Consider the following 25,594-nt stretch of genomic DNA (forward strand, 5'->3'; position numbering starts at 1 on the left):
GGAGCAAAGCAGGGAAGTAATCCAATTTAGATGTTCTTAATTGCTTTACAGAGAAGCCTCTCCGTCTCCACTGACCATAGAGGAAAAACAGACTTCTAACACAAGAATCCAAGTTCTGTGACTGAAGTTAGATGATGTGGATGCTTCTTCCCCTCAAAAATGCACATCTTTAAAATCAAAACACATTCTGAAATACGACTACTTATCCCTTTACTCGTGAAACTGAAGACACACGTTGGAAAGCTACGCCTCTACATCACACCTCACCTTCCCTGAAGAAGCAGCCAACTGGTGTCAGCATGTCCCATCCCCCTACTGATAATCAGTACCAACGGGATCCGCCACCACTGCAGGTACACAGTTCTGCCTCTAACACTGAATAACTCACAGGACAGTTCACTCACTCACGTGTAAGCCAGGATGGCAGCTGTCACATAAAACCCCACTTTCTCCTCCAAGCATGTAACCCAGAACAAGTTTTCTACTACACACACTCCCCTTTCACCAGTAACATCAGCAGAAATGCCATTCTCACCCACTGCTCACTCCACACCACCTCAAACGTGCAGCAGAGATGACAAGAAGCCCCCTCTTTCCCACTAAATTCCCATCTTAAGTCACACTTTAGTTCGATAAAGCTAAAACACCCACAACAAACTCACTGCCATTGCTCTCCTGGCTGAAAAGTATCAGAATTATTCCACCATTGCAGCCATCATAAAGGGTTCTAGCCCGAGAGAGGTGGAACCCCGTAGCCGGCATTTAACCACCCAGGAGATTAGGAAGGGTTATGGAGAAGACATCATTTCCAGGAGATTGTTCAACTATTCCCAAATTATTCTCCATCTGCAATGCCACACAGAGATTATTTTAGAAATCTGAGGAATGCGGCCCACCATATCTTGAGGGTGGCAGGAAATATTCTGGAAGTTTCCTGAAGCATGTCAGGGCATTAAACCCAGAAGAATCCTCCATTTGGCCATATTAAGCTTAGTTAGCGTTAAGCTAACCACCTGACCTTCACCAATAAGAAAAGTTTAAAAATACACTAAAATGTGAAAAAAAAAAATCCATACTCACCATTTTGCCAAAATGTAACAAAATATAGCCCATTGCATAAAATTTGTAATTGTTACACACACACACAAAGTATTTTAAGTAAGGTTATTAAAATAAAACATTTCAATTAACAACATTACAATTACCAAATACAAGGAAATACAATTCCCTGGTAGAAAGCCATAAGGCTTCCTTTTGGAGGCTATTTCTGTGTAAATAACACACAAAGAACTTCACGCCAATTTTCAAGCAACAATTTCACTTGATTTTTTTTTTTTTTTAGTATCTTTTAAAGAAAAGCACAATACCAGATACTTTAGGAGGAAAAGAAAAGGGAAGGGTTATCATCTGATTTTGATTTCACCCGAAGCACAAGCTAAGCAAGATCTTTCAAACCCTTGTTCTTGCCTCCCTCACTGTAAATTGCAGTTTTACCGTAACAGATTTGGATCTAACCAATGTTAGGCAGAGTTTTTACTAGCTGTACCCATTTTCTGGAAGCCAGTTCATTTTCCCCAAGTGGCAATTCCTTCATGCTGAATTCAGATGTCACAGGAGTCACTCCAAGGCAGGCAGGCTTTCTTCCTGCAGATGAACTCGTACAGCATTACAGTTGTTACTGTTCAAATGCTGGGTTGTGTCCCAGTGCGGCAACCACGCAGTAATTTTGATCTGATCGGGTTAGAAGAGAATCCTCTAGCCCCTGTGCCATCAACATCGCTTCCAAGGGATGAGCACGTTTGCACAGAAAGCTTAGGAACCATCCTCACCACATTCCAAACAACCTGCTGACAGGAGTCTCCTGCACAACTTCAGCTAAGACACTGGACTTACTCTTCTTTACTGGAAAAGATCTGGCATAAACAAAGAGCACACCATCCCCTATTCCAACAACTCACAGAAGTTCTACTTGGTATTTTTCCAACATTAATACCATAGCTGCAATAGTAAAAGATATTTCTGATGTAGGAAATACACACTTAGAATTCTGTTACACCTAGCACTACACATAAACACACCTGGGTTTTGTTTCCAAAGCTATGCAATACTCTTGTTAAAGTAGCTTCACTGTTTTGCCTGGATGAATTCAGACTTCCCGCTCTGATCACAGTACTTACTATTCCTTCAAAATCTAAACTGCCAAGAAAAAAAGAAAAAAAATCTGTTTCCAAGCTAAGTTTCTCAGTATGAGTAGATAGAAAACAAAGCAGAGTTGTTTCTCTGTAAAAGCATAGGCCTGTGTGTGATACTGGATTGCTGGTATTCACATAAACAGTGCAGGAACTTGGCAATCTTGGGAACTTCACCACTGACCAGATCAGATCAAACGTCCAGCTGACATGTTAACCACGTTGTCACCAGACAGTGCAATGAGACACAAGAACATGAGTGGAATTGCTGCCTACTGAGGTGATGAACTAGGTGTTTAATTATACCCATTCTGATTGGTCTTTAAAAAAAAAATAATAAAAATTGTATTAGCTGCTTCAGCCCTATTTCCCTGAAAAATTCTTAAACATTAGTATAAACTATCATAGAGAAAGTTCCACACACAACAATGGAGAAGACTTTAAAAGAAGTGGAGAGCATAATTAAGCAAAGGTGTGTACTAAAATTAAAATCTAAAAGACAAAGTGAGCTTTTACTTACAACTAACCTGTTTGTATACATTAGCTTTCCGGGTGGTTATGATTTTTACTACAACAAGGTGCCTCTAACAGACATTCATCTATTCTCAGCTGCCTCTTGAAGTAAAAGCACAAATAGACCAACACAGAAGATACTCTATGCTGATTATGCACTCAGGGTTTGCTTTTTTTAATTAAAAAAAAAATCCCTCTGCCATTAAGGGTAATCAATACACTTCACATAATGAACAAAAATCTGTAATTCCGTGGGATTTTAGGACATTCCTAGATGCTTTACAACACAGTGATTTCTGTTCCCAGCTCTCATGGTTGGAGGGGTACCAAGGATTGCAGATACCTGGCCCATTATCAACTGCAAAGGCTAGAATTTGGAATGAATCAAAAACTGTTCAGTTTTATAGGTAAGGCAATGCTGATGACCACAATATTTAATGTCAACATCCTATTCCAATATTCTGTTAAACCTCAACTTTCAGTGCTTTAGCAGATCTCAGAAGTGCACGGAATAAAAGCAGTGCCTCTGTAGGAGTCACACCTGCAGCTCCTCCCAGAGCCCTCGCCACTCTTTACAGCGCGAGGCAGGACACGAGAATGAACAGCCCACAGACTGCTCTATTTCAGCCACATCTGTGTTCCTGCTTTGCAAAATGCCCAATAGAAAGTCCAAACCTTAACTAAGTTGTGCAGTGAAAGACAGCAAAGAGGCAACAACATATTGGACTGATTATTCTTATCTCACAAAGACAATAAAAATTTTCATCTCAGCTGAGTCCATTTGACTTCTCAGGAAATAATCATTTATCATAATCAACTGCTAATCAAGTTTCTGTTTCTGGAAGGTAAAAAAATATTTTAAATAAAAAGCAATCTTTTTTTTTTAATATTTAAATGCCAATACCATTTCCTGAAACTGTAGCAAACATTGCTCGACAAAAACCTCATACCAGGTTAAGAAAAAAAAGTCTGAGCCATTTGAACATTAATCTTCTTTCCTGATTTGACCAGCCTTTTTCCCCCTTACTTGACACCTTCTTCTCTTTCCTATAGGATTTTTCAACTCCAAGCCCCTGTGGGATCACTGGAAGTGACATCCTACTCTCCTTGGACAGGATGGGCCAAGACACACAAGAAGTGCCCTTGAACTTGGCAAAGCCGCGGTCCAGGCAGCTGCTGCAGAAGCTCAGAGGCTGCAGGAGCCCTGGGCACACGCTTTCTCTCAAACTTAACGCCAAAAAAGATCCAGGAAAAGCGTTTTCTCCTAGACTGAAAAAATAATCTGCTAGTATTAGTCTTTACAGAGAAAATGTTGCATAACTTTACACCCAAACCCTGCAACTGGGTATGCAGGAAGTTTCCACATCAACACCAAACTATAAAAAAACCCTACACTACCACAGTTAAGTCACTGAGATAAGACTGTGGGACTTGCGAAGCATATTCCAGTTCAACGGCCTTTCTCTAGCACAAACCAGCTGTGACTTCACCACAACACTGAGTCCATTTCCCACCTATGAAGGAAATAATTACACATTCCTATCTCGGCACTCACAGGGGCTTACACAGCAACACCCAGGGCAAAAAAATAGTGCTGTCTATAGGCAACTTAGATCATCATCATTCAGATCTTATAATGCACCTCAATGGTGTATTGGGGGGTCCTTTTTTTTTTTTTTTTTGCAGAATTATAAAATGCATGCAACGGATTACAGTGCTCATTGTAAAAACTTCTTGCTTTTTCCACATCCAGGACTTCTCTGCTTTTACTTATTGCTTGCCTGTGGTTTCTTTTCCCTTACACTATCACTGTATTTTACTATAAAACAACTATCCTGTACAGGACAGATCATGTTTCAGGTAAAAGCAGTAGACTTTGTAGGAAACATTAACATTTTGTTGCCATACAATGAAAAAATGATACTATAGTCTTCAGTCAGAGGGTGTGTGGGTTTATATTATCCCAGCAGTACACTCTGCCATGCAATGCAGGGAGAACAAGGCAAAAGCAGTAAGTACAAGTAACCACGTGTTTAACTAGTGAACAGCGACAGGGGTTTAATACAATTGCATGTAACATCTATGGCTGCACCTTCCACAACCTCAGTGTTAAAGGCCCTTGCTGAAACACAGGGGGTCACATCAAATGTCACAAGCACAAATCACACTGCACATTCCGAGTGCTCACAAGTTCTGCCATGGCACACAGCCAGCACGTCCAACAGCTGAAGTCTAACACAAAAGCATATTTACTTTATCAAGGCAACCCAAGTTTACTATCACTGCAGAAAACTGCCAAATCAATGCAATAACAAGAGAAACACTTGATGAAGCTGCAAACCCAGCCCCTACTTGCCATTATTTATGTGCACGTTTCCTTTTGTCCCGTCCCCCCCCCCCCGCCGACGAGCCCCTCCAAGTGCCACAAAACTGCTTTGTAAGGGAAAGACCTGGAACACTGAACCTTATAACAAGCAGTAACTTCTGCAAGACAGAGGATAGAGTTCAGTTCTTCCCCCTAGCAAGCTGGTAGTTACTCCAAAAACAAAGCATGCACTGCTCATTGGTTTGACCTGAAGTGTCTATTGGGGTTTTTTTCCATTAATACTTTCACAGACACACAAACGCTGTTTCACCTCATGCTTTACTTGTATTAATCAACCCCAGAAAAACAACTGTGCAGCTTTCACTTCTTCACCTTGCCTCAAAGCTCTGTAACACCTGGTGAACACACAGCTCCTTCTATCAGGACATCTCCAGAAGCTGACGCAGCATGACAGACCATGCTCACACACACACACACGCTGACATCTGGAGATACAAGATGCTTTTTCAGCATCTTCTGTGACTAACAGACTTAAATCCCCAACACTCTCTCCTGTAACCCAGCCCCGGTGCGTGCCCTGTGCTCTGTCCCGGGTCCTCCTCCTGGTCTAGCTCCCCACATCCATCCCCCCTCAGGCTGCCCCAAGCTCTCCCCACGCAGGCCTGGCTCAAGCCAACGTGCCTCAGCTATTCCAACAGTCCCGCAGGGCCCTCAGCCAGGGCACAGGACTTCACCCTGCGGGCTGACAGACACCTTTCCCACGGAACTCCATTCCCTCACCTCACTGCTGCAGAGAGCTGCTGCTGCCTTTGGCATCCTCCAGGTCAAACTCAGGGAGTTCTTCAAACTCCAGGGATCGCTGCAGTCCACACTAAAACTGGGTAAAACTAAAATTGGGTAAAGGAACCCCAATGTGCAGAAAATATCCCTTGGGTGTACAAGATGCTCTCAGCAGACCCTGCACAGCCGTGTGTTACCCTCTCCCCAGACAGTGCTGCCTGTTGAGGGGATGTTGCTCTCAGTTTGGGATACCCGAGATGAATACCAGCTTCGGGTGAAAAGAGCCATCATCACGCCTCTAAGGGGACTTTTCTAAGGCTCGTCATTCCTCTGGGCTATTCCAGGTCTGAGTCAGCCCTTCCCATTTCCATTGCTAAGAAAACATTCTTGAAATATTTGTTACTGTTTCTGCAATAATCCTCTGTCCTACAGCAGCCTCAAAAATCATGGCTAAAGCAGCCGCTGCAGAGATAATGAACAACGCAGAAATATTTTATGTGCTATCACTACTTCTAGCTAGATAAATACAAATACTGCTGTCCTTCATACCAACTGCATTTGTCCTACAGAAACACACACAGTGAGGAGCTGTAGAGGACAAGAACCCTCCTGAATGATCAGGCGCAACGTCTTTGCTCTCTGAGCTTTTCCAGGTCATTAATATTTCACTTTTATAAATTCCTCAGCTGCTTTTACAACAGGTTCCTTTCTCTCCTTCTGAAGTATGAGCAAGAGGAATTGTTTGAAGCACCCAGCAGACCTTGCCTCCCGCCCCACCCCCGTGCCCCTGAGAGTTTAACACCTCCAGTGCAATCTATCCCAGATAGAAAACCCCCCGCGGGCGGAGCAGAGGGTCAGAGGAGATTCTGAGTCTCCCTTCTAGTTCCAGCAGCTCTAAAGGTGCGCAGTAAGAAAATAAAGCGTACCGCAGTTTCTCTCCATGCCTGCTGTTGGAAACCACGGGCAGTCCTGCAGCTCCTGCGGCCAATCCCCCTGGGCAGAGGCCGCCCAGGACAGCCAGTGCCTCGGCCCCCCCAGCCCCATTCTGAGCCCCCCGCTCCCCGCCCGCCCGCAGGGTCAGTGCCGATCGCTCCGTGACCACCGGAGAGGAAAAGCCCCGCACAGACAGAGCGGAGAAACGCCCCGAACAGCCTCTGCTCTCCCGCCCCTCCCGCGGCAGCAGCGAGGCGGAAGCTCACTCCCCGGGAGCGGGGCGGCCGCCGCGGAACCGGCTCCCCCGCTGTGCCCCCCCAGCGCCCCGCTCCCCCCCAGCACCGCGGCCCCGCCGGCGCCGCCTCTGCCCTGGGACGGGCCAGCCCCCGGGGGCACCGAGCCCCGGCCCGCCCCGCCGCCAAGGCGCTACCGCCGGCGCACCCCCCCGCCCCGCGCCGGCCGCCCTCGCTTGTCCCCGCCGCTCCCGGAGCGCGGCCCCCGCGGATTGGCGCGGAGTTGCGGCCCCGGGACCGCCCCGACGCGACCCCCGCCCGCCTCCCCTCAGCGCCCGGGAGACGAGGCGGCCCCCCCCGCCGCCCGCACCCCCGCCCTCCCCCGCCAGCCGCCGCGGCCCGGCCCGGCTCCCCCCGGCTCCTCAGCGCGGCGGCACCGCCCGGGCCGGGGCCGCGTTACCTGCCCGGGCTCCTCCAGCGCCCGGCTCCGCTCCTTGTCCGCCGGCGGGGGCTGGGGACCCTCCTGGACGCTGTGACCCCGGAGCATCGCCCGGCCCGGACTGACAGCCCCCCTCTGCCGGAGCGGCGGGACCAGCGCCCGGGCACTGCCGGCGGCGAGGCGGGCAGGGGAGGGCAGGCCGCGGGGCGGGCCCGGCGGGGCCAGGGCGCCTTCCCGGGGCACTCGAGGTGGTGCTGCCGCTGCGGGCGCGGGCCCTGGGGGCTCCGGGGGCTGCGGCACAGAAGCCTCGGAGACAGCCCCGCGCCGCGCAGCGCTGCCCCGGGGCGAAGCGCAGCCGCCTCCTGACAGGAAACCTACCTCCGGCCCGGCCCCGGCCCAGCCCCGGCGCGGCCCCGCCGCGTGGCCCTGCCCCGCCTCTCGCCGCGCTCCGCCGTTGCTCCGATGGGGAGAAGCCGCGGCCGTGCCCGTTGGTTCCGTTGGGGAGTGGCGGCGGTTGACAGGGCAGCTCGGCGGCCCTCGCCTGGCGGAGGTGGGTGCCGGGGCTGGCCCGGCCTGGCGGGGGCTCTCCGGGAAGGCGTTGCGGGGCTGCCGGCCCCTCGCTGGAGGAGGGAAGGAGGCGGCGGTTGCGGCCTGGGGGTGGCGGAGCTGGGAGCGGTGCTGGGGGCTCTGCGTGGCGGGCGGGGCTGAGGCCTCTTCCCCTGCCTCTCCCCGCTGCTGCCGCGGTTACTCCCGGCGTTACGGGGGGGGGAAAGGCTGGGGGGGGGTGTGAAAACTTTCCGGTGCTGCTGTGGGGCGGTGGGGAGCGGCCAGGGCCATGGCAAGGCCGTGCGGCGGTGTCCGTGAGAGCGGGAAACCTGCGGAGCCTTGTGCTGAGAGACGGGCATCTGCAGAGGGAACAGGCTCCGTTTGAATCTCTTGCAGTGTAAGCGCTGATGCGTTGTGGTTTTATAAGCTGCCGGCTGTGAGGTTTGGAGCCTTTCCAGCCCCTGTGCTGCCTGGCAGCGCTGCAGGCTGTGTGTGTGCGGTGACACGCTTGGCTTGGTGTGCCAGTCGGGATCCCCCTCGGAAGGTGTCTGCAGCTCCAAACTCTGCTGGCACCGTGAGCAGAATTACAGGGACATCTCCCCGCACACAAGTCCGTTGCAGTGGCCCCAAGCAGGCAGTGTGCCCGTTACCCCCAGCACATCCCAGGGAATGACGGTGCTGTGTGACCGACACAGTGTGCAGACAGATGGACAGTCGCACCTTGTCTGGGACCTGTGTTAGTGGTGGGACCTGACTTCTTGGAGTGCGGGGCTCGCAGGAATGCTTTGAATTCCAGCTTGGCTGGTAGAGCTTCATGTTTGCCTTTGGCCCCTTGGGTAAAAAAGCACAGAGTGAGAGCATAGTCTTGACAAATCATACTCTAAAATAAGCTTATATTTAAACCAACTAAACTGTCAGTTACCTAATAAATATGTTTCCTGTCAAGGTCTGGTAAGAGTTTTGCCCTGGGACTTGTGTAGCTGATGAATAACACTCCTGGATCGGCACAGCACAGGTATGTTTCTTTCCAGCAGTAGCTTATTCCCAGCTCAGTGTTTGTTCAAGCTTTGTCAGTATTTCAGGCCAAATTGTTCCTGGTTTTCATATAGTTGTCTGACAAAAATAAGAACTGTAGATCAAACTAAACGTTGCCGCTTAGTTTATGTATCGCTTTACCTCATTTGCATCTTGGTGAAGTTTGTCTGGCTTCATGAAGTCCTGGATCTGCCTTTTACAAGCTGGATGGGAAGGCTGAGCTGTTAACTGTTCTGACCCCAAAGTGCTGGCGTCTTTCAGGTTCTTTGCTGGGGGGAACAAAAATATTACGACTGCTTAATAGGCAACGCTTTTTCTGAGCAAAAGGGCTTTGAACCAGCCCTGGTCTGTCTGCTGCTTGAATGAACACCGTGTGTTCTCCATTAGTATTTAGAGACAAAATGTATATGCATGGCTGTAGCACAGACATGGGAATGTAGTATTAGAAGACCATTGACTCATCCTGTCCAAAGCTTCAAAACTGCAGGAGGCCACGTGGTAGGTGTCCGACTGCTGGGATGCTTGCTGCCACAGTCTGTGAGTCTACGAGCCCAGGGAGTTGCTGTCATAGTCTGTGAGCCCAAGGAGTTAAACTTAATCCATAACAAAAGCTGCCAAGCCACATCTGTAACATCACAGGAAAAAGCAATTGGAGAGTGCAGACAAAATATACTAATGTTTTGAAATAAAATGCACTTTTTAAAGATTATTTTGAAATCTACCTGTCTGCTATCAACACTGGATCAATTTACTTCCATTTTCTATAGCAAATTTTCACTGCCCAGATTCTGAGATGCACAAAAATCATTAAATTTTGGATTAATAAATGAATTGCTGATCTGTAAAACAACTGAAAAAATTACTAAAAAGCAGTTCTTTAGCTTGCACTCTGGCATGAGGTCTTCTAATTTTCTAGTGTCCCTTTAATAGCTAAAACTATCTCCTAGTCTTCAGAATTTCTCTGAACTCTGTCATGTATTAAGCTACACTGTGTTATATTTATAATACCAATTTATTTATCAGGTCCTGCAGAGATAACCATGAAGTTTGGGTTACTCTTGCAATGAACTTTTATTCTAAATGGCCACTATAATGGGATGATGGAGAAGTGGATGCGGAACAATATGATTGTTTGGTGGTTTTTTTTTTTAATTCTATCTTCCTTGTCAGACACGGGTTTTAGCAAGGTTGTGGTATATGTGTAGGGCTTTTTCCCTGGTAAACAGTTGCTTTGCATTGGAAGAAGGATGGCTGGTCTTGTTTCATCATGATGTGAACCCCACTGCAGAGCCTCTCCGCAGCTATCAGAAACTTGCTATGTAAATTTTGAATAGGATAAAGAAAGCTTTCTCCTTAAAGAAACTGCAGCTATCAGTTTCAAATTGACTTGTCTTATATAAGAAACTTCAGAAGCTTTATGTTATGTGATCAGAAGGCAAAAAAAGGGGTTTATTTTATCTCACAGGATGGAACCGGATTTGGATAAGGAGGACTTTTTCAGACCATCCTATATTGCTGGTGTTGAGCCACTTCAGAGAACAGCACCAGGAAGCGTAGAAGGTTTTAAAACAGATCTCTCTTTGGTTTGTGCAAGCTCAAACACAAGCCAGGTAAGAAAGCTTTAATGTTTGCATTGTTTGGATATTTTTTAATCAGCTTAGTCTTTGCATCAATAAGAATAATCAGAATTTTACAGAGAAGATGAAAAGCATCTTTAGTGTGTTTTTAATTTTGGAGGAGATAGATAGGATTAGACTAAGTTGTGTGGCACTGCATTGATACTTCATTGGGTGCATCAGCCTTCTGTGAATGAGGCTAATTGCCAGCTTGGAGCAGCTTAATCATAGAATGGTTTTGTGGGTTTCATTCTTGATCTCTAATTGCCTTAATGTTGTATATATGTGTGTGTGTGTATATATATATATACACACATGCTGCAAGATTATGAACTCTTAAGTTATCACAGCAAACTTCTGCAGGGGCCTGAGCACTTGTGAAAACTGATGTAGTGAATTACTTTTGCTTCCCTTGTCATCCAATAAGTCTGTTCAGAATAGCCTGGTGAAAATAAAACTGTCTTAACATGCTAGCTATCCAGCAAAGAATCTAGTCAAATTTCTAACTTCCTTAATTTTTTTAATTTAAGAGGAGCAGTTTGGAGCCTAAGGAACACATACCAATTTGCCTGCGTATTAGGCCGTTTACATCGTCAGAAAGAGAAAATGAATTGCAGGTGTGACATTTATATAGTTTAAAAATACCTTAAACGTATGCTTGGGGGTTTTGTTGGGTTTTGGTTTGGTTTTTTTTCTGCTGAGCTTTTCATACTCTTTTCATGCCTGCATTGTTTCTGCTTCCTTTTAATAGAACTGTGTTTCACTTGAGGATTCAACAACCGTCATACGGGATCTTTGTATTGGCATATTGCAACGACACTGTATTGCTGTCCAGTGGAGCTGTTACACCAGTAACTGGTGATGTCCTGCCAGCGACGTGTCTTAAAGTCTCTGTTCTCTTTTGCAGGGAGACCGTCGAGAGAGCACTAACAGCAAAGCACCAGTTGGTTGTAAGGGTATGTTTTATATTAAAGAATTGCAATTAAAGCAGGCAAAGAAGCTTTCTTAAGGTCAACAACTGACTTCTGGCCTATGTTAATAATAAAATAACTACTTGACATCTTTATATGCCTGTGAATTGGACAGTGAGTAAGTTATCTGGCCAGAAAACACAAGGATAAAATGGTTAGAAGTATACCTGAACAGGCATTAAATGAGATGAAGCTATGGCAAGGAAGAGTAGTACTACTTATGCTGTGGTCTCTAGTGGTATCCTGACCCTGTATGTAATCAGATAAACCTAATTCTGCCATTTAAAAACTACCTAAATACTAGGTTTGCTTTAAAATGTTAGAATGTCATGTACTTGTCAGTTTGATTCTCTGTCTTCTAAAGACATTGAAGAGACTTGAATAATTCTAACAAAGCTGCATGGTTTTGATAGAATTTGCAAGTGGGAAAGGCAGTGGTAGATTAGGTGTCTGGCGGATATGTAGGGTAAGCTTGTGACTTCCAGATATTTAAGAAAGGGGAGAAAAATTCCAAAGGACTTTTGTCTGGGGTAAGTGCTTTTTAGAAGGCTGCTGTAATACCAGTTTTCACTTATTAATTTTTTGAATGAAGTTCATTTTACAAGGTCTATACTGAGTTGTAATATTTTGTACTTGGCAGATTTGGAAGAACTCTTAAAAGGCTCAGAACAATCTAGCACAACTGCGAAAAATGACGTGAAGTTTTCTCTGTGGGTTTCATTTTGTGAGATTTACAATGAATGTTTTTATGATCTATTGATTGCTGTCTCAAATGACAAGAAAAGAAAAACACTACGCCTTGCTCAAGACATCAAGGGATGTTCTTATGTAAAAGGTGATTAGAATACATTGCAAATTGCCAAACATGTAATTTGAAAAGTCAGTCTTCCTGTAATAATGTTTCTTTCTAGATTAGAAAACTCCGGACTGTATTCACTGTGGCACTAGAAATGTCCACCTTGAGCGTGAAAGGCAACAATTTGCATCACAGAAGTATCTGTGCCTTTAATAGTGTTTTCTCTCTATTCTTAACTGTAACTCTGAAAAGCCTGCGTGCACTCCACTGCCTTGATATTTCTTTGAAATGGGAGAAATATTGAGAACAATTGACAGATTTTTTAGTGTTTTGGTTTTTTCCATTTTCTTAAAAAAAGACTCCAGATTCTTACCTATAGTTATAATTGGCTCAACAGTTCTATTTTTTAGTATTTTCTGTAGAGATACACTTCAGAGAATATGTGAGAAAGTTCAGTCTGACTGCAAATTACATTTTACAGTACTCTAATCAAGCCTGTGATGTAATTTGTTGTGGGTTGGGGGAGGCGGGGGGTTAGCAGAACTCTAACAGTTCAGTGTTTGTTTCTGGCCATGGGAAAAACAGGTTTCAAATCCTATTTGATTTGTTATAGGTTCTTTGGACAATCAAGACACCAATTGTAGATTAAAGGCTTTTTTGTAGGTGTTTGGCCTGCTACTTTTATCTTTCATATGCCAAACTATAGATTCAAAAAGCTGAATCAGATGATAAACCCAACTCCTTCATTTCTTCAAAGACTACAAAATGTGTGAAGTAGGAAATAGTCTGCTTTGAGCTATGCTTCAGCATAATCTCTTTTTATAACATTTGGAAGTATAAGATTGTTCCTGGTGTTATTCAGGAAAACCAGCTGATGATTTTCTTATTTTTCTTGGTCACAGCTGGTATTTTTGCTAGTACAATTTTGGTGACCTCTAGTTTAACAGAGGCCATGATGTTCATATTATAAGTTCCATTAGTAGGGCTGTAGGTATTTACTCGAGCCCATACCAAGATGACATACAGTCATCATACTGCAGACAGAATTCTTCACTGATTTTTTTTTAACTTGATAGCCCTGAAAGATGTCTAGGTGATTTTTCCCCCCTGCCCTCAAAATCACAGGCTAAAGCAGAGAAGCTGTCCAGGTAGAGTTCTGCCTTGATGATATGAACATAGGCTTTTATGCTCATATTAGACCCTGTGCTTTGGCTTTTCAGAGCATGGGCTAAGGTTGCTCACTTAATTTGGATGGAGCATATTTCTGTGTGCTAATAGGATGAAATGATGAGATAGATGTGCCCTTCCTTTCCCATGGAAGGAAGAATCTTGATTTTGTCATCATATAATTTCTGTCTGAAGCATGCTTAGTAAAATGTTTTTGTGTCTCAAGTAAACGTATTGTTCTTGGTGTGCATATCTTATCCCCTAATCCCTTCTTTCTTTTTGATAATGATATTTACAAGATTACCATGTTTGTTTTTCCTAAAGATCTGCAGTGGGTTCAGATTTCTGATTCTAAAGAAGCTTTTAGACTTCTAAAACTGGGGTTGAAACACTGGAGTATCACAAGCAAGAAACTAAATACTTGCTCCAGCAGAAGGTGAGAAACTTTCTGAATAACATTGGGCATAGGATGGTGTCTGGGAGGAGGGGGGAACTAAAATATGGATTGTGGCTTTTAGGAGGGGAAGAGGCTTTAACAGGGCCTAGATATCTAGGTTTGGCATCCTTTAGCACTGTGTGACCCAGTGCTTTTAGTCAAAAGGATTCAATCCTTCAGTAAGATGAACATGTTCAAAAACTAACAGTTTTATCAAATACTCTCCTTCAAGCAAAAGCATTTAGCTTTATTCCATCTAACTGTCTGAGGAAAAAGCAAAATAAAGGCTACATAAGCATCTCTTGGAAAGTTTGTATCTGATAGAGTATATGCTTAGAGAAGTTGACAGATTCAACACTGTTTTGAACAGATGTTGTGGAGGCTAAAAATATTTTGAATGTATTCGTCTACTTTATCACTTCTCTGCTGATTGAAACTTTTCCTTTTAGTCACGGCATATTCACAGTTAAGATACTAAAAGCTGAAGATTCAGGAGCACCGCGAGTGACCCGAGTCAATGAGTAAGTTCAGAGCAGAGACCCTCTCTTCTTTGTGATGGAACTGTCAGTTCTGGTCTGTGTTGGTGTGCTGGTACTGGGAACTGTCAGTTCTGGTCTGTGTTGGTGTGCTGGTACTGGGAACTGTCAGTTCTGGTCTGTGTTGGTGGACTGGTACTGGGAACTGTCAGTTCTGGTCTGTGTTGGTGGACTGGTACTGCACTATACACCTAGTGCTTCCTGGTAGAAACTCATTCCTGTGTGGTGGTTTCCCCAGTTCCTACCATCACACAGTTGTTGACCCTCTACCTCCAGCCATCAGGCTGCAGGGCTCTTCTGTGCCTTGTCCCCTCTGTGCAGCACAAGGTTCTGTCAGCCTGCTGTACACCTGAACTCCTCTGAGTCCTCAGAAGGAAGAGATGGTGGGGGGAGGGGAAATAGGAGGTGTGTTGGGAAAAGGTTTGTCAGGAAGTAATGTAAAATTTGATTGAGAAAACAACATTGAAAAGGATGGAAGTGTTTGTGCAGATGAAGATCAAGAAATTCTTCTTCTAAAAAAAGTGATCGTTTTTAAAAGTGAATAATTTGTGCATGTTCTAAGGTAAATAAAGGGAATTTTCCTTATCTGCTTTCAGACTGTCAATGTGTGATCTTGCTGGTTCAGAAAGATATGCCAAGACCCACAGTGAAGGTCACAGATTGAAAGAGAGTGGAAATACAAACACCTCTCTGCTGATTCTGGGCAAGTGTATTAACACACTCAAGAATTGTCAACGGTCAAAGTAAGTCCTTTTACGAATTGCAAACTGGTTGTGGCTTTTAGGTACTGCCTCCAATGTTTAAAAGCTATTGTTTAAAATACACAATGCTAACACTAAGTTTCTGGCAGAAATGATGTATAGACTTGTTGATCTACCAGAGTTACCTTAAAACTTGTCTTGTTTTTCTCTTTTCCTTGTTTTGCTCTTTTGCTCTAATCTCCTTTAAGCATGCTATCATATATTTTAGCAATTTAACTTTACTCCTCTGAGCTTGGTTTATCAAAGAAACAAACTTTGGAATAAGTTTAAAACCCCCTTTTCACTAGTGTCATAGTAAGAGTCAAATTTTTAGCCTTTTATTACTCCTTATGAACTAACCCAACTGTCTACGTACTTCTAGTGTAACATTTTTTTCATCAGCAGAATATTGCTGTGCTATCATAACTGGGCACCATTTGACAAAAATTGTCTGTTTTTAATAAATACTGACATAACTTTTAACACTCTCCTCCTGATCCAGCTAACTATATGCAGACAAAAGAAAGCCTTCCTGCTATTTATGCCCTAGCTTGCGGATCTAAATAAGAGTGAAATAATACAAGAAGTTAGTTTTCTAAAAGACAGTACGATCTATAGTCACAGCTGGATATAACTGTCTAGGAACTGCTTTCTCCACATGTTCTCATTTGCAGATCTGTTTCTGTCCCAGAAGTTAAATGAACTCAGTCTGCTGGTTGATGTGCTTTGCCAAATTCACTTAACCCATAACACTGTTCCTGACGCCTGTTCAAAGTCTGTAACACCTTAAGATGAAAAAGCTTTGCTAGCGTGTGTTCCTGATTATGTTTTGTGAATTTACAGTCTGTCTTATTTTCCTGTTCTTTCCAGATAGGAAGGATGCATTAAAACTAGCAGCTGCTTAGAGGGCTGTTAATGTATTCAGAATGTCTTTTTCTGATCCTAATAACTTGGAATTTTAACAATGTAGAAGGAATGTTCTGAAGCATGATCTCTTAAAGTGTTAATACCTGCCCCTTGCAAGTTGAATAGGAAGCAGTACATTTCTTTAAAATATTTTGGACTGTCAGTCCTGCAGCAAAGCTACTTATGAGCTGTCTATGTACTCCTGTAGGAGTGTCGCTGCCTTCCTGAGTTCTGTAGCACTGTCCATATAACTGAATAGCTGTTATGTGTGCAAAATGCAGCCAACCTATTTGGTGGCAAGTGTGCGTTCATTCATGTTTTAGGAATTCTCATAAAATTTCCTATAAGCATCATAAACTACATCCCCAGCTGTTAAATTCAAGTGTCAAACTGCTGGGAGATTAGGAAGAAAGTTCTGAAAAGTATCTCCATGTGTTTGGTGTGTGCTCATTTTCTTGCCTAGGCACTTGCTATTGTCCGTTCTCAGAGGCCGGATACTGAGTGAGAGAGATCTCTGATGATGTTGGATACGGCATGCCTAGGACTAGACATGGTCTCTTCATTAATGGTGAAAGGAGGAGAGAGGTTGGGGTATAGTTTGGTGTAGCATGAGGCTGTGTGACCTGCCCAAGGCTAAAGGTCGAACACTCCCTTAGTTTAGGTGCTCCCCCCGATTGTATTGCTGTAGCCTGTCTGAGGTGATGGCTAAAGCCACAGTCACAACAGCACACAGTCTATCTGCAAACAGCTGCATCCAGTCCAAAACCATTTTAATTGATTTAATGACTACTGCTTTAATAAATATTTTTAGGTCTTCATGCTGGATAGCTCTTACACTGGCTGGACATTATTAAGCATCTGGTCATCTGTTCTTTTGTCTTTAAAGGTCGCAGCAGCACATACCCTTTCAGGAGAGTAAGTTAACTCATTTCCTTCAAGGATTCTTCAGTGCAAAGGGGAAGGTATACGTGATGGTAAACATAAGCCAGTGTGCTTCAGCATATGATGAAACACTCCATGTGTTAAAGTTCTCGGCCACTGCACAAAAAGTAAGTGTGTTGCAGTTTATCTTGATCAGTACTTCTGATTTGCCTTTAAAGAGCATGTTCCCTTACTTCTAAGAATATGAATTTAGTTACTGGATTTTTCTGTCTCATGTTGCAATCGTATTTTCTAATTGCTCCTAGTCAGGCTTTATTTCCTTGTAAAGCTTTTAAAAAGGCTTTGTTGGGACATACATATTTTTTTTTTGTGGGAGTGGGAACATGTTCTATTAAAAATCCATAATTCCCATAAAATATCCAGCCTGACAAGACACTTGCTATATTTGGAAGAAATTCCCTGAGATCTGCGTGAATTTTTCTTCTGTAGTCATTCCATGCTCTCACCTACGAGCAAGTCTAGCTGCCCCATATACAACTGCTATCTTAATGTGGAATATTGCTCACCTGAGGTATATAGGTTGAGCACCAAAGAGGTCGTCTTTATGTCCTTAGAAGCTTTAGTGGGAAGGTGGAGGTTAGGCAGAATGAGTAGGAGTAAGTGCAGTGATAGAACCCTGGCGGAATTGGAAGACAAAAGTATTGGGGATCAGTGCTACAGCCTTAATGGAAGCCATGGAAAACTTCTGCTGACAGTTAGATATGTTCAAAGGACAAGCGATCCAGGCCTTTAGAATGTGGGCTCATCTAAGCAGGTTAAGTACAACACTAAAAGGAGCAGACTGTGAGGGTGATAGAACTGCTCAAGAAACAGAGTTTGTGGGATGGCATTCATGTAATGCAACTAGAAACTCAAAGTATAGGAAATACAGAAATCTGTTGGTGCGTGAGGTTTCAACCCTCTTGTAGGTTGTCAAGCTACTGAAACTTGGTGTTCCTGCAATCCAAAGAAGGGTTAGACTCTAAAGTGCCTCCTCTGTACTCTAGCTGGAAACTGGTCTGAGCAGTGACTCTGAGCAGAGGATAGACTGGGGGAGTGCTGTGCTCAGAGACCTCTAGGGAAGTGCAACAGGTCTGTCTTGGAAGTGCAGTAGAGGATTAAAAAATACTGAAGACTTTATTCTTTGTTTTCTGGCTACGCTTTAGCTATGGACACATCTGTTCTTGTCCAAGATCAGTCGTTTGGCCAGAAATCAGCAACAACATCATCACTACTTAGTCACACTAAAGTGCTAAAATGCCTGTTGTAGGAAAACTCTATAATGTGTCTAAATATAGACTAAGCAGTAAGAATTGCAGATTTGGCTTTCTCTCCTCCTCCTGTCAATGCACAGCAAGTATTACCTGCTTTTAGCAATACAGACTGTTCCTCTGTATTCTATGCACAAGAAAATGCTGAAAACTGTTCCTTAAGCAAATTCAGTCACTTCTAGGGAAGATGAGGAGGGAACGGAGGACTAGAAACTGTTTTATGGAAGTTTCATTAATATTGCCCCAAAAATGAGCATCTGGAAAACAAGAGCCAAATTCTGTGGAGCTTAAGCCTGTTTAAGACAACTTCAACAATTCTTGTAATGAAATGGATGTTCTTTACAAATTTCTGCTCTGTGCAAACTTATAAATTGCTGTGTTAGTACCAAAGAGATCTTTTGATCTACTCATAAATGTTCCTGTTTATGAATAAGCTAATAAAAGAACTGGAAGGGCTTTTGTCAGGTGGAAGAGTAAAGTGGTGTTGTAGTGTTTGAGGAATGAGAAAAATCTCACTTCTGGGAAACCATTTCTTTATAAAAAACTTAATACTAATGGTAATTCTAGATGCTGCTGAGTCTCACAGAAGAGTTGAAGAACAAACTTACTGCTGAGAAGAAGAATAAGTTACTGCTGGAACTACAAATTCGTGAAGAGGTGATGCAGGAATTTGCCCAATATTTTGCTGAGCTGGAAATATATTTCAAGTAAGTTAGCTTTAAGTGGTTTTTAAAGTTAATGATTAAAACCAATGAAATTCAATTCACTTATTTCTTAAATCTGTCTCTTGGCTATAAGAGACCACACTCTTCTGCTAGACTTCCTGCCTCTGGTAATAGATCAGTTTGTGTTTGGACTATGAGTTCAGGAAAAATACTGTGTAGGAAAGGCCTTGATTTGGGGGGGGTGGAGGGGGGTGTGTGTAATCTGTCAGCAGTGTTCCTGCAGAGCTCTCCCTAACAGAAGAGCTTGGATAGGATGTCTGTAGAAAGAGTGACACTTGCAAATTCTTTGGTTACTGCAGCCTTAGTGATACTTCAGATGGGTATTCTGGCTCTAGAAGCTTAGAAAAAATGCTTGTAGTTAAGTGTCAGCCATAATCTGTGTATATATGTCTCCCCCTCATTCTTCAGGAGTGTGTGTGCAGGAAATACACTTCTGCTTTGGTGTAGGAACACCATTTTGTGTATTGTTCTATTATTGCCAAAATAAAGAAAAAAACATCTTTGTTTATAGGCAGCTGTACTAATAACTTCTTAGCAGCTCCTGCTAGCTAGCTTTTATCTGACTTATTTTTCCTACTGTAGTGAGTGCCTTTCTTATGAACAAGAACGGCTTGAAGAAGATGCTGACATGCGCCTGGAAATCTTCAAGGAGCTTGTAGATGGTTATCTTGAAGACATGGATGAAGAAAATAAACTAAAGGATCAGCCTTGCAGTGAACAAGCTGGACCTCTGGTATTTTTATCCCCCTGATAACATCCCTTTCACTAACCACCTGTTATAGTGATGGTACGTCTCAAGAATTAGAAGAACGGTTTCAAGGAATGGCATGCTGTGTAACTGTATCCTCAGCAAGATACATTTATCATGTTCAACAGGAGTAGTTGCTGTGCCTCAGATATGCATTTAGGAATCTTTGGGGTTTTCTGCATTTCTGCAACACAAAGTGAAAATTACTGTATACAAAGAAACTGGGGGAAAAGCTGCAATTTTGCTATAAACTGTTGCATTAAGTGCCTATTTAAGGTATTTGAAGCTGAATTCTTAGGCCCCGTATATGGATTGTACTGGAGTGGTCCCAGAGACTTTTTTCCTCTTAAGGCTATTGTAGCTGCAACTGAAGCAATGACAATTGTATATACACTTAAGCATAACTAAATTCTTAGGTTGAGGCTGGTTCTTGTGAGTTTGGAACCTTTTGTTTTTAAAAAACAAGGAGGAAAGATATAAAGTCAATGTTTTAAGTGCAACTTAATTTGATAAGTTGCCACAAACTTATTTGACCTCACAAACTTTTACTGATATTTGAAAATTTCAGATGTATTCCTTCTAAAACTGTTTGCTTGCTGTGTTCATTCAGTGTTCTCATCGGGTAAAAATGCTAGCTTTTAGATTAAATTTGGAGGGGATGTTTTTGTGGTGATATAAAAGGGAGTGTGATGGTGGGCCATTAACTGCTTTAAAAATAAAGTAGCTGTTACTTGATGCTGGAGAATTCTGTGTGAAGGTAGACAGAAACCGGCAATCAAATTGCCTGTGAACCCACAAGATGGCTTTGAAGTGAGAATTAACTGTACGTAGATGTTTGAGGACATAATGGTCTTCCAAATTTTCAGTAGAAATAATGGGTATTGTGTAATTATTTGCTATTTCTAAATGGATATAAATTATCTTTCAGAGTGAAGAATATGGCATAGGGCCAGGCACCTATATTGATCTTGAGGGCGTTACTGATTCTCTGCAGAATGATGTCGTTGATATCAAAAAGCAGGCAGAAGAAACACACAGACACGTGGTGTCTCTAGAGGACCCTCAGGAAGCTACAGGTTGGCTTGAAAAACAGCTGGGAAAACTACCACTGAACTAACTCAGACCAAAGAAAAACTGACAAAGAAAACCAATGAACTAATCAAAATTGAAGAGCAGCTGACACAGAAAACCAAAGGTGAGCTGGGTGTGTGTGTGTGATGTGACAGAAAAAAGAAATGACTACTGTAAAATAGTAGTTGAGCATTGTAAAATCCAGTTGAGCAGGATTTTTGAACCAAATCTTATGCGTAGAGGTGATAATCAATTGTTTTGTGTATGTTCAGGTTGAACAATTCCACAGGCCTTGATTATTTCATTTTTAAGACAAAACTTAAAACTGTCAGTTGAAGACTTCTGAATTGTAGGGTAACACGTCAACATTATTTATTCGTGATTTCATGGTTATATTGTGATCCCAGCACTTTACATTTTGCTGATGCAGTGGTTTCAGGTATTCTGTGGAACATTCGTAGATAGAAGTAGCAATACCTCATAGTACGATTTCAGCAGAAGTCTCTTGACGTGATCTGTATTTTATACGGGTTGCAGGGCCCAATTCTGTTCAAAACAACCTGAACTTTTGAAATGTGTCCTGCAAGTAGAAGCCAACACAAAAATAAATGAGTATATTCAAAAGCTACTAACATACCAGAAGATCTGGAAAAATGGATTACTGAGTAAACTATGTAATGGCTGCTTATTTGATGCAGGCTTCTTTTCCTGTTACAGACTTTGAAATGCAGATGATTAAATGGGATGAGTCTGCTGAGCAGCTTAAAGAACCAACTGAGGTAACTTTTTAAAAAAAAACCTTGTGCAGAATTACTTGCTTTAATACAAAATTTCAGTGGCTTAAAATGCTGTTGTAGTATGTTTCTAGCTTTTTTTATATCAAGCTTAGCTTAACTGATCTTACTTCTAAATGCATCGTATAGTTCAAGAATTTAACATTGACTGAACTACTTTCTTTTCTAAGAAAATGAATACGCAGAATGAAAGGATTCAAGAACTAGTGGACATCGTGGAGCAAAAAGATCATGTTACCATGAGACTGCAAGATTTGATATCCCGTTTAGAAAAAAACATGAAAGACTATGTAAGTCTTAGACATCTTAATTTTCTGTTTACAAAAAAATCTAAATCTGTGCTTATAATGGACTTGACGATTTTGGAAAATTGAAATTTTCTGTAAGTAATTGCTACTTTCTTGAAATGGCAGCAGGTGAAGTTGGCATTGAAACTAAAGTTGCAGCAGAACGTGTGTGGAGGTGTGTGTGGAAAATAGCACTTTTGGAAGCAGTGATCTGGAGTTATTATTGGAGGACTGTCAATGAGACCATGAAGAGCCACTCTAAAGAAAAAAAAAGAGCCACTCAAACTGGGAGGACTTTAGCAGTGGGAAGAGAGGGATTATGTCACTGTCTTTTTATTTTTGCCTGAATGGAAGAGGAAGGAAAGGAGATTTTGCTGCAGCAAAAGGTCAAATTTAATTGAAGTTAGAAGTTAATGTGAGAAGGACAGTGATTGTGTAAATTGGCAACAAAAATCAGTGTGTTCCACCTACTACCACCATGCACACAAACTTTTTAAGGCAGAGCAGTAATATGAATGTATTGAGCAGAGTTTGAACTAAGAGTGGATGGCCAGGGTATCTCTGCTTTTGATGGGATCAATAAAACTTGCAGCTGGCTAATCTGCTGCTGGCTGCTGAATGCCAGAAGACTGGCTGGGCTACATGGATACAGGTTAGAAAAAAATCAAAACATGCAGTTAGGTGTTTTTTTGAGCCTGATGCCCAGTAACCTGAAACGTAGTTCTGAGAACATTTTAAATTAAACTCAGGCAGCATCTGATCCCTTTTTCTCTTCCACTGTGAACTTAAGGCTTTGACCATACTTAATCTTCTGTTCCCTCTCTGCCTCTGAGCACCTGAGCTTTTCAGTAGCAGGAATGCTCAGGGTGATGGCAGTTGTGATGACTGCTTCCTGTCACTGCTCCTGCCAAGAGAAAGGCTCCAGCTCTGTCCAGTGTTTTGACGAGTCTCTGTGTCATGAAACTTAAAACGTGACCACAAACCTCAAGTCTGTTCTACAGATTTATTTTTTTTAATTGGTTACTTAGATGAGTGATTGGTCCTTGGCAACCAGCATGGCTTGGCACTTGTGTCATCTTGTGAGTAAAGAAACTTCATTCTTAGTCAAATATACAAATATAAAGTACGTATGACAGAACTGACTGGGCTTTCAAATTGCATCAGATCTGTCATGATAAAAATGATCTGTGGCTTTGCTGAAGGCGGTTAAGACTCCCAGCTCTACCAACTATGACAAGAAAGTTGTGAACTTGTAGAGCTGACCATTGGCCCTTTGGGCAAATCATGAATTTCCTCAACTCTTTTGACACTGGATACTTCAGGTGGTAAACTCGTTTTGCATTTTGTAGTTTCCTGGTCTCTTGCTCTACTTTCTGCACAGTGCAAAACATTGTGCTTATTACTGTCTGAAGGTGTACCTGCTTTTTGCTTGAGTAACTGAGCTGTAACTGACTTGTTCTTCTGACAACCCCTTATACAGGTTACCCAGATAGATTTGTAAAAATATTTGCATCTAAAAGATTACTAAGGCTTTTAAGTGCTCACTTGGTAAAACTTCAAAGTAATTGATCTTATTTTAACACAGGACAACACTGTAACTACCATGAAAAGAAAATTCACAGAAAAGAACTCCAACGAAGTGACTGAAAGCAGCCAATTCAAGGATTGTGAGGAGACTGTATTGGAAGTGGGAAGAAAACGTTGCTCTGAAAGTAAGGCTATTGTGGAAAAAGACCCACCTGCAGAGAAAGGTAAAATTTCTACTGTCACTCAAGAGGGGGCCTTCCAAAAAAACTTGATTACTATTCCAGAACAGAAGTGAAAAATTGTGAAGTGTAAACATTATGTTGTGAGGAGAAAACCTACTCTGTTAAACTGTAAATCAAAATAACTGGTATGTAAATATCATCTTTTGCAGAAGGTCCTATACTGCTCACTCCTAAATGCTTAAAATAAAAGTTAGTTTTTAGACTCTCCTTTCTGCTGCATCTCTCATCTGTTAATGTACTTGCAGACTCAGCTGTAGTTCTTAATCAATTTCTTAACAGTTGTTTTTGGACTAAACTTGCTGTTGGTGGACTTCTGGGAAAGAAACATCCCCTGCTCAAGTTTTTTAAAATTGCCTATGCAAGCGTCAAAGGTGTCAGTGAGTTACTGATTGTTCAGTCCTACAGCATGGACTGTGAAACTTGGTGTTTCGTGCTGTGTGCTGCTGTGAACTCACCAGCTTTGGGCAAGGTGACAGTGCTGGCAAAGGAGAAAAGCTTTTCACTTGAATGGAAGTCAAATTATTTTAAGTCCACAGATACATATTTTGTGCAGCTCTCACGTTTGCACTTCCACGTTTGCTTTCCTTGCTTTATCTGTGAGCTTACCAGTCTTTTTAGAATGAGGTGAATAAACCAGCTACAGTTGACGACCTTCAAGCATAAGGGTGAAACTTAAAAGGACACCACTACTTATGCTATCCATTGCATTAAAGTCTATTAATTGGTGAGATTGAGCTACATGGGACTGACTTGTACAAAATGGTATTTGTAAGATCTGCCAGTCTCTTACTTGACTTCAGGACAGAGCTGGGCTCCAGTCTCTCATAGGACTATGGGAAGCATATGCCAAAGGAGAATGAAAGATCTTCCCTCACTTTCTTGCCTTCTTCCTGCAGAACAGGTGCAAGTAAGAAGATCTTCCAGGCAATTGTTTGGGTGAGGATAGGATAGAAAAAGAGAATAAGGTTAAAAATGGGGATCAGAAAATATCTATCTCCATAAAGAGGGATAAAACATGTTAAAAGGAGACTTGTCAAGTTCACATGATCACAGAAAACTGAGGATACAGGTGGTGAATAAACTGAATGCTGGACTGTCATTCATCACTGCAGTGAAAGACCAAGGGAATGCTCAATCTAGAAGATCAGTTTAAGTTTATGGAACACAGCACTTCATGCCATGGGTAGTGAACTTCTAGTATTTGTTGCCCTAGAAGGTGAGAGAGACAGATAATTCTCAGATCCCAGGAGTGGTTAGACAAGCTAACAGCCAACAGGTTCATACATAGATACTGAAAGGGTCAGGCAGGGATTGATTGTCTCATGTTCCTCCAACATTCTCAGGTGTCTTATGTCAGAAAAGGTTTGTGGGAAGTGTCTGGGTCTGCCAACAGCAGCAAAAGGAGGCAAAATATTAGGCTAGGTCAAGGTCAACTGATGGTGTGTCATCCAGTAGGGCACTTCTGATGTCTGTGCAGCTTGTTCAAATACGTGTCATTTGAAGTCTGTCTTAAGAAAAGCTTCTGTCTGTACCAGGTGCATTTCTGATTTATCTCTACCTTTTTTGGTTGGATGAATACTGGATCCTAGCATGACCATTTGGTAGTGCCACCTATATAAATATTACAGGAAGGGGGTGAGAACTGAAGCTGATGTAGACTCTGTGATACACTATTTAGTAATAGGTTTCTTATCTCATGACTGAAACTTGTTCCAAGCAGCAAAAAATACAGAAGTGATAGCTCTTCTCAAACAAGAAATTAGTTAACAGTGCCAATCAATGACAGCACTGAGATTTTCTTTTTATTGGGAAGAGCAGGCTCTTCAGTCGTGTTAAATATGTTTGA

The 25,594-nt window shown here is 42.7% G+C and overlaps 2 protein-coding genes across 2 annotated transcripts in view; both read left to right on the forward strand.

Annotated features, from left to right (window-relative positions):
• Nucleotides 1–7,920: 7,920 nt before the first annotated feature.
• On the forward strand, nucleotides 7,921–13,984 carry LOC141949924 (kinesin-like protein KIF20B). The gene is made up of 6 exons (XM_074884088.1): nucleotides 7,921–7,963; nucleotides 8,906–8,974; nucleotides 10,460–10,604; nucleotides 11,518–11,566; nucleotides 12,222–12,416; nucleotides 13,869–13,984. The coding sequence occupies exons 2-6, from the start codon at nucleotides 8,943–8,945 to the stop codon at nucleotides 13,982–13,984; spliced, it is 537 nt and encodes a 178-aa protein (XP_074740189.1). The 5' UTR covers nucleotides 7,921–7,963; nucleotides 8,906–8,942.
• Nucleotides 13,985–16,712: 2,728 nt separating this feature from the next.
• Nucleotides 16,713–25,594, forward strand: part of LOC141949925 (kinesin-like protein KIF20B) — a 35,863-nt gene continuing 26,981 nt past the window's right edge. Inside the window, 9 exon segments of the mRNA XM_074884089.1 lie at nucleotides 16,713–16,747; nucleotides 17,049–17,211; nucleotides 18,922–19,061; nucleotides 19,662–19,812; nucleotides 20,756–20,924; nucleotides 20,966–21,022; nucleotides 21,616–21,677; nucleotides 21,863–21,982; nucleotides 23,565–23,730. Of these exon segments, the coding sequence (XP_074740190.1) occupies nucleotides 16,713–16,747; nucleotides 17,049–17,211; nucleotides 18,922–19,061; nucleotides 19,662–19,812; nucleotides 20,756–20,924; nucleotides 20,966–21,022; nucleotides 21,616–21,677; nucleotides 21,863–21,982; nucleotides 23,565–23,730 (1,063 nt within the window).

The sequence above is a fragment of the Strix uralensis genome, chromosome 14 (assembly GCF_047716275.1).
Source record: "Strix uralensis isolate ZFMK-TIS-50842 chromosome 14, bStrUra1, whole genome shotgun sequence".
Classification (NCBI taxonomy): domain Eukaryota; kingdom Metazoa; phylum Chordata; class Aves; order Strigiformes; family Strigidae; genus Strix; species Strix uralensis.

Coding starts and splice junctions, on each gene's coding strand:
- LOC141949924 (XM_074884088.1), top strand. CDS start 8,943: ATGAATAACACTCCTGGATCGGCACAGCACAG. Junction 10,605..11,517: donor CAAGCTCAAACACAAGCCAG/GTAAGAAAGCTT, acceptor TCTCTTTTGCAG/GGAGACCGTCGAGAGAGCAC. Junction 12,417..13,868: donor GGGATGTTCTTATGTAAAAG/GTGATTAGAATA, acceptor TTTTTCCTAAAG/ATCTGCAGTGGGTTCAGATT.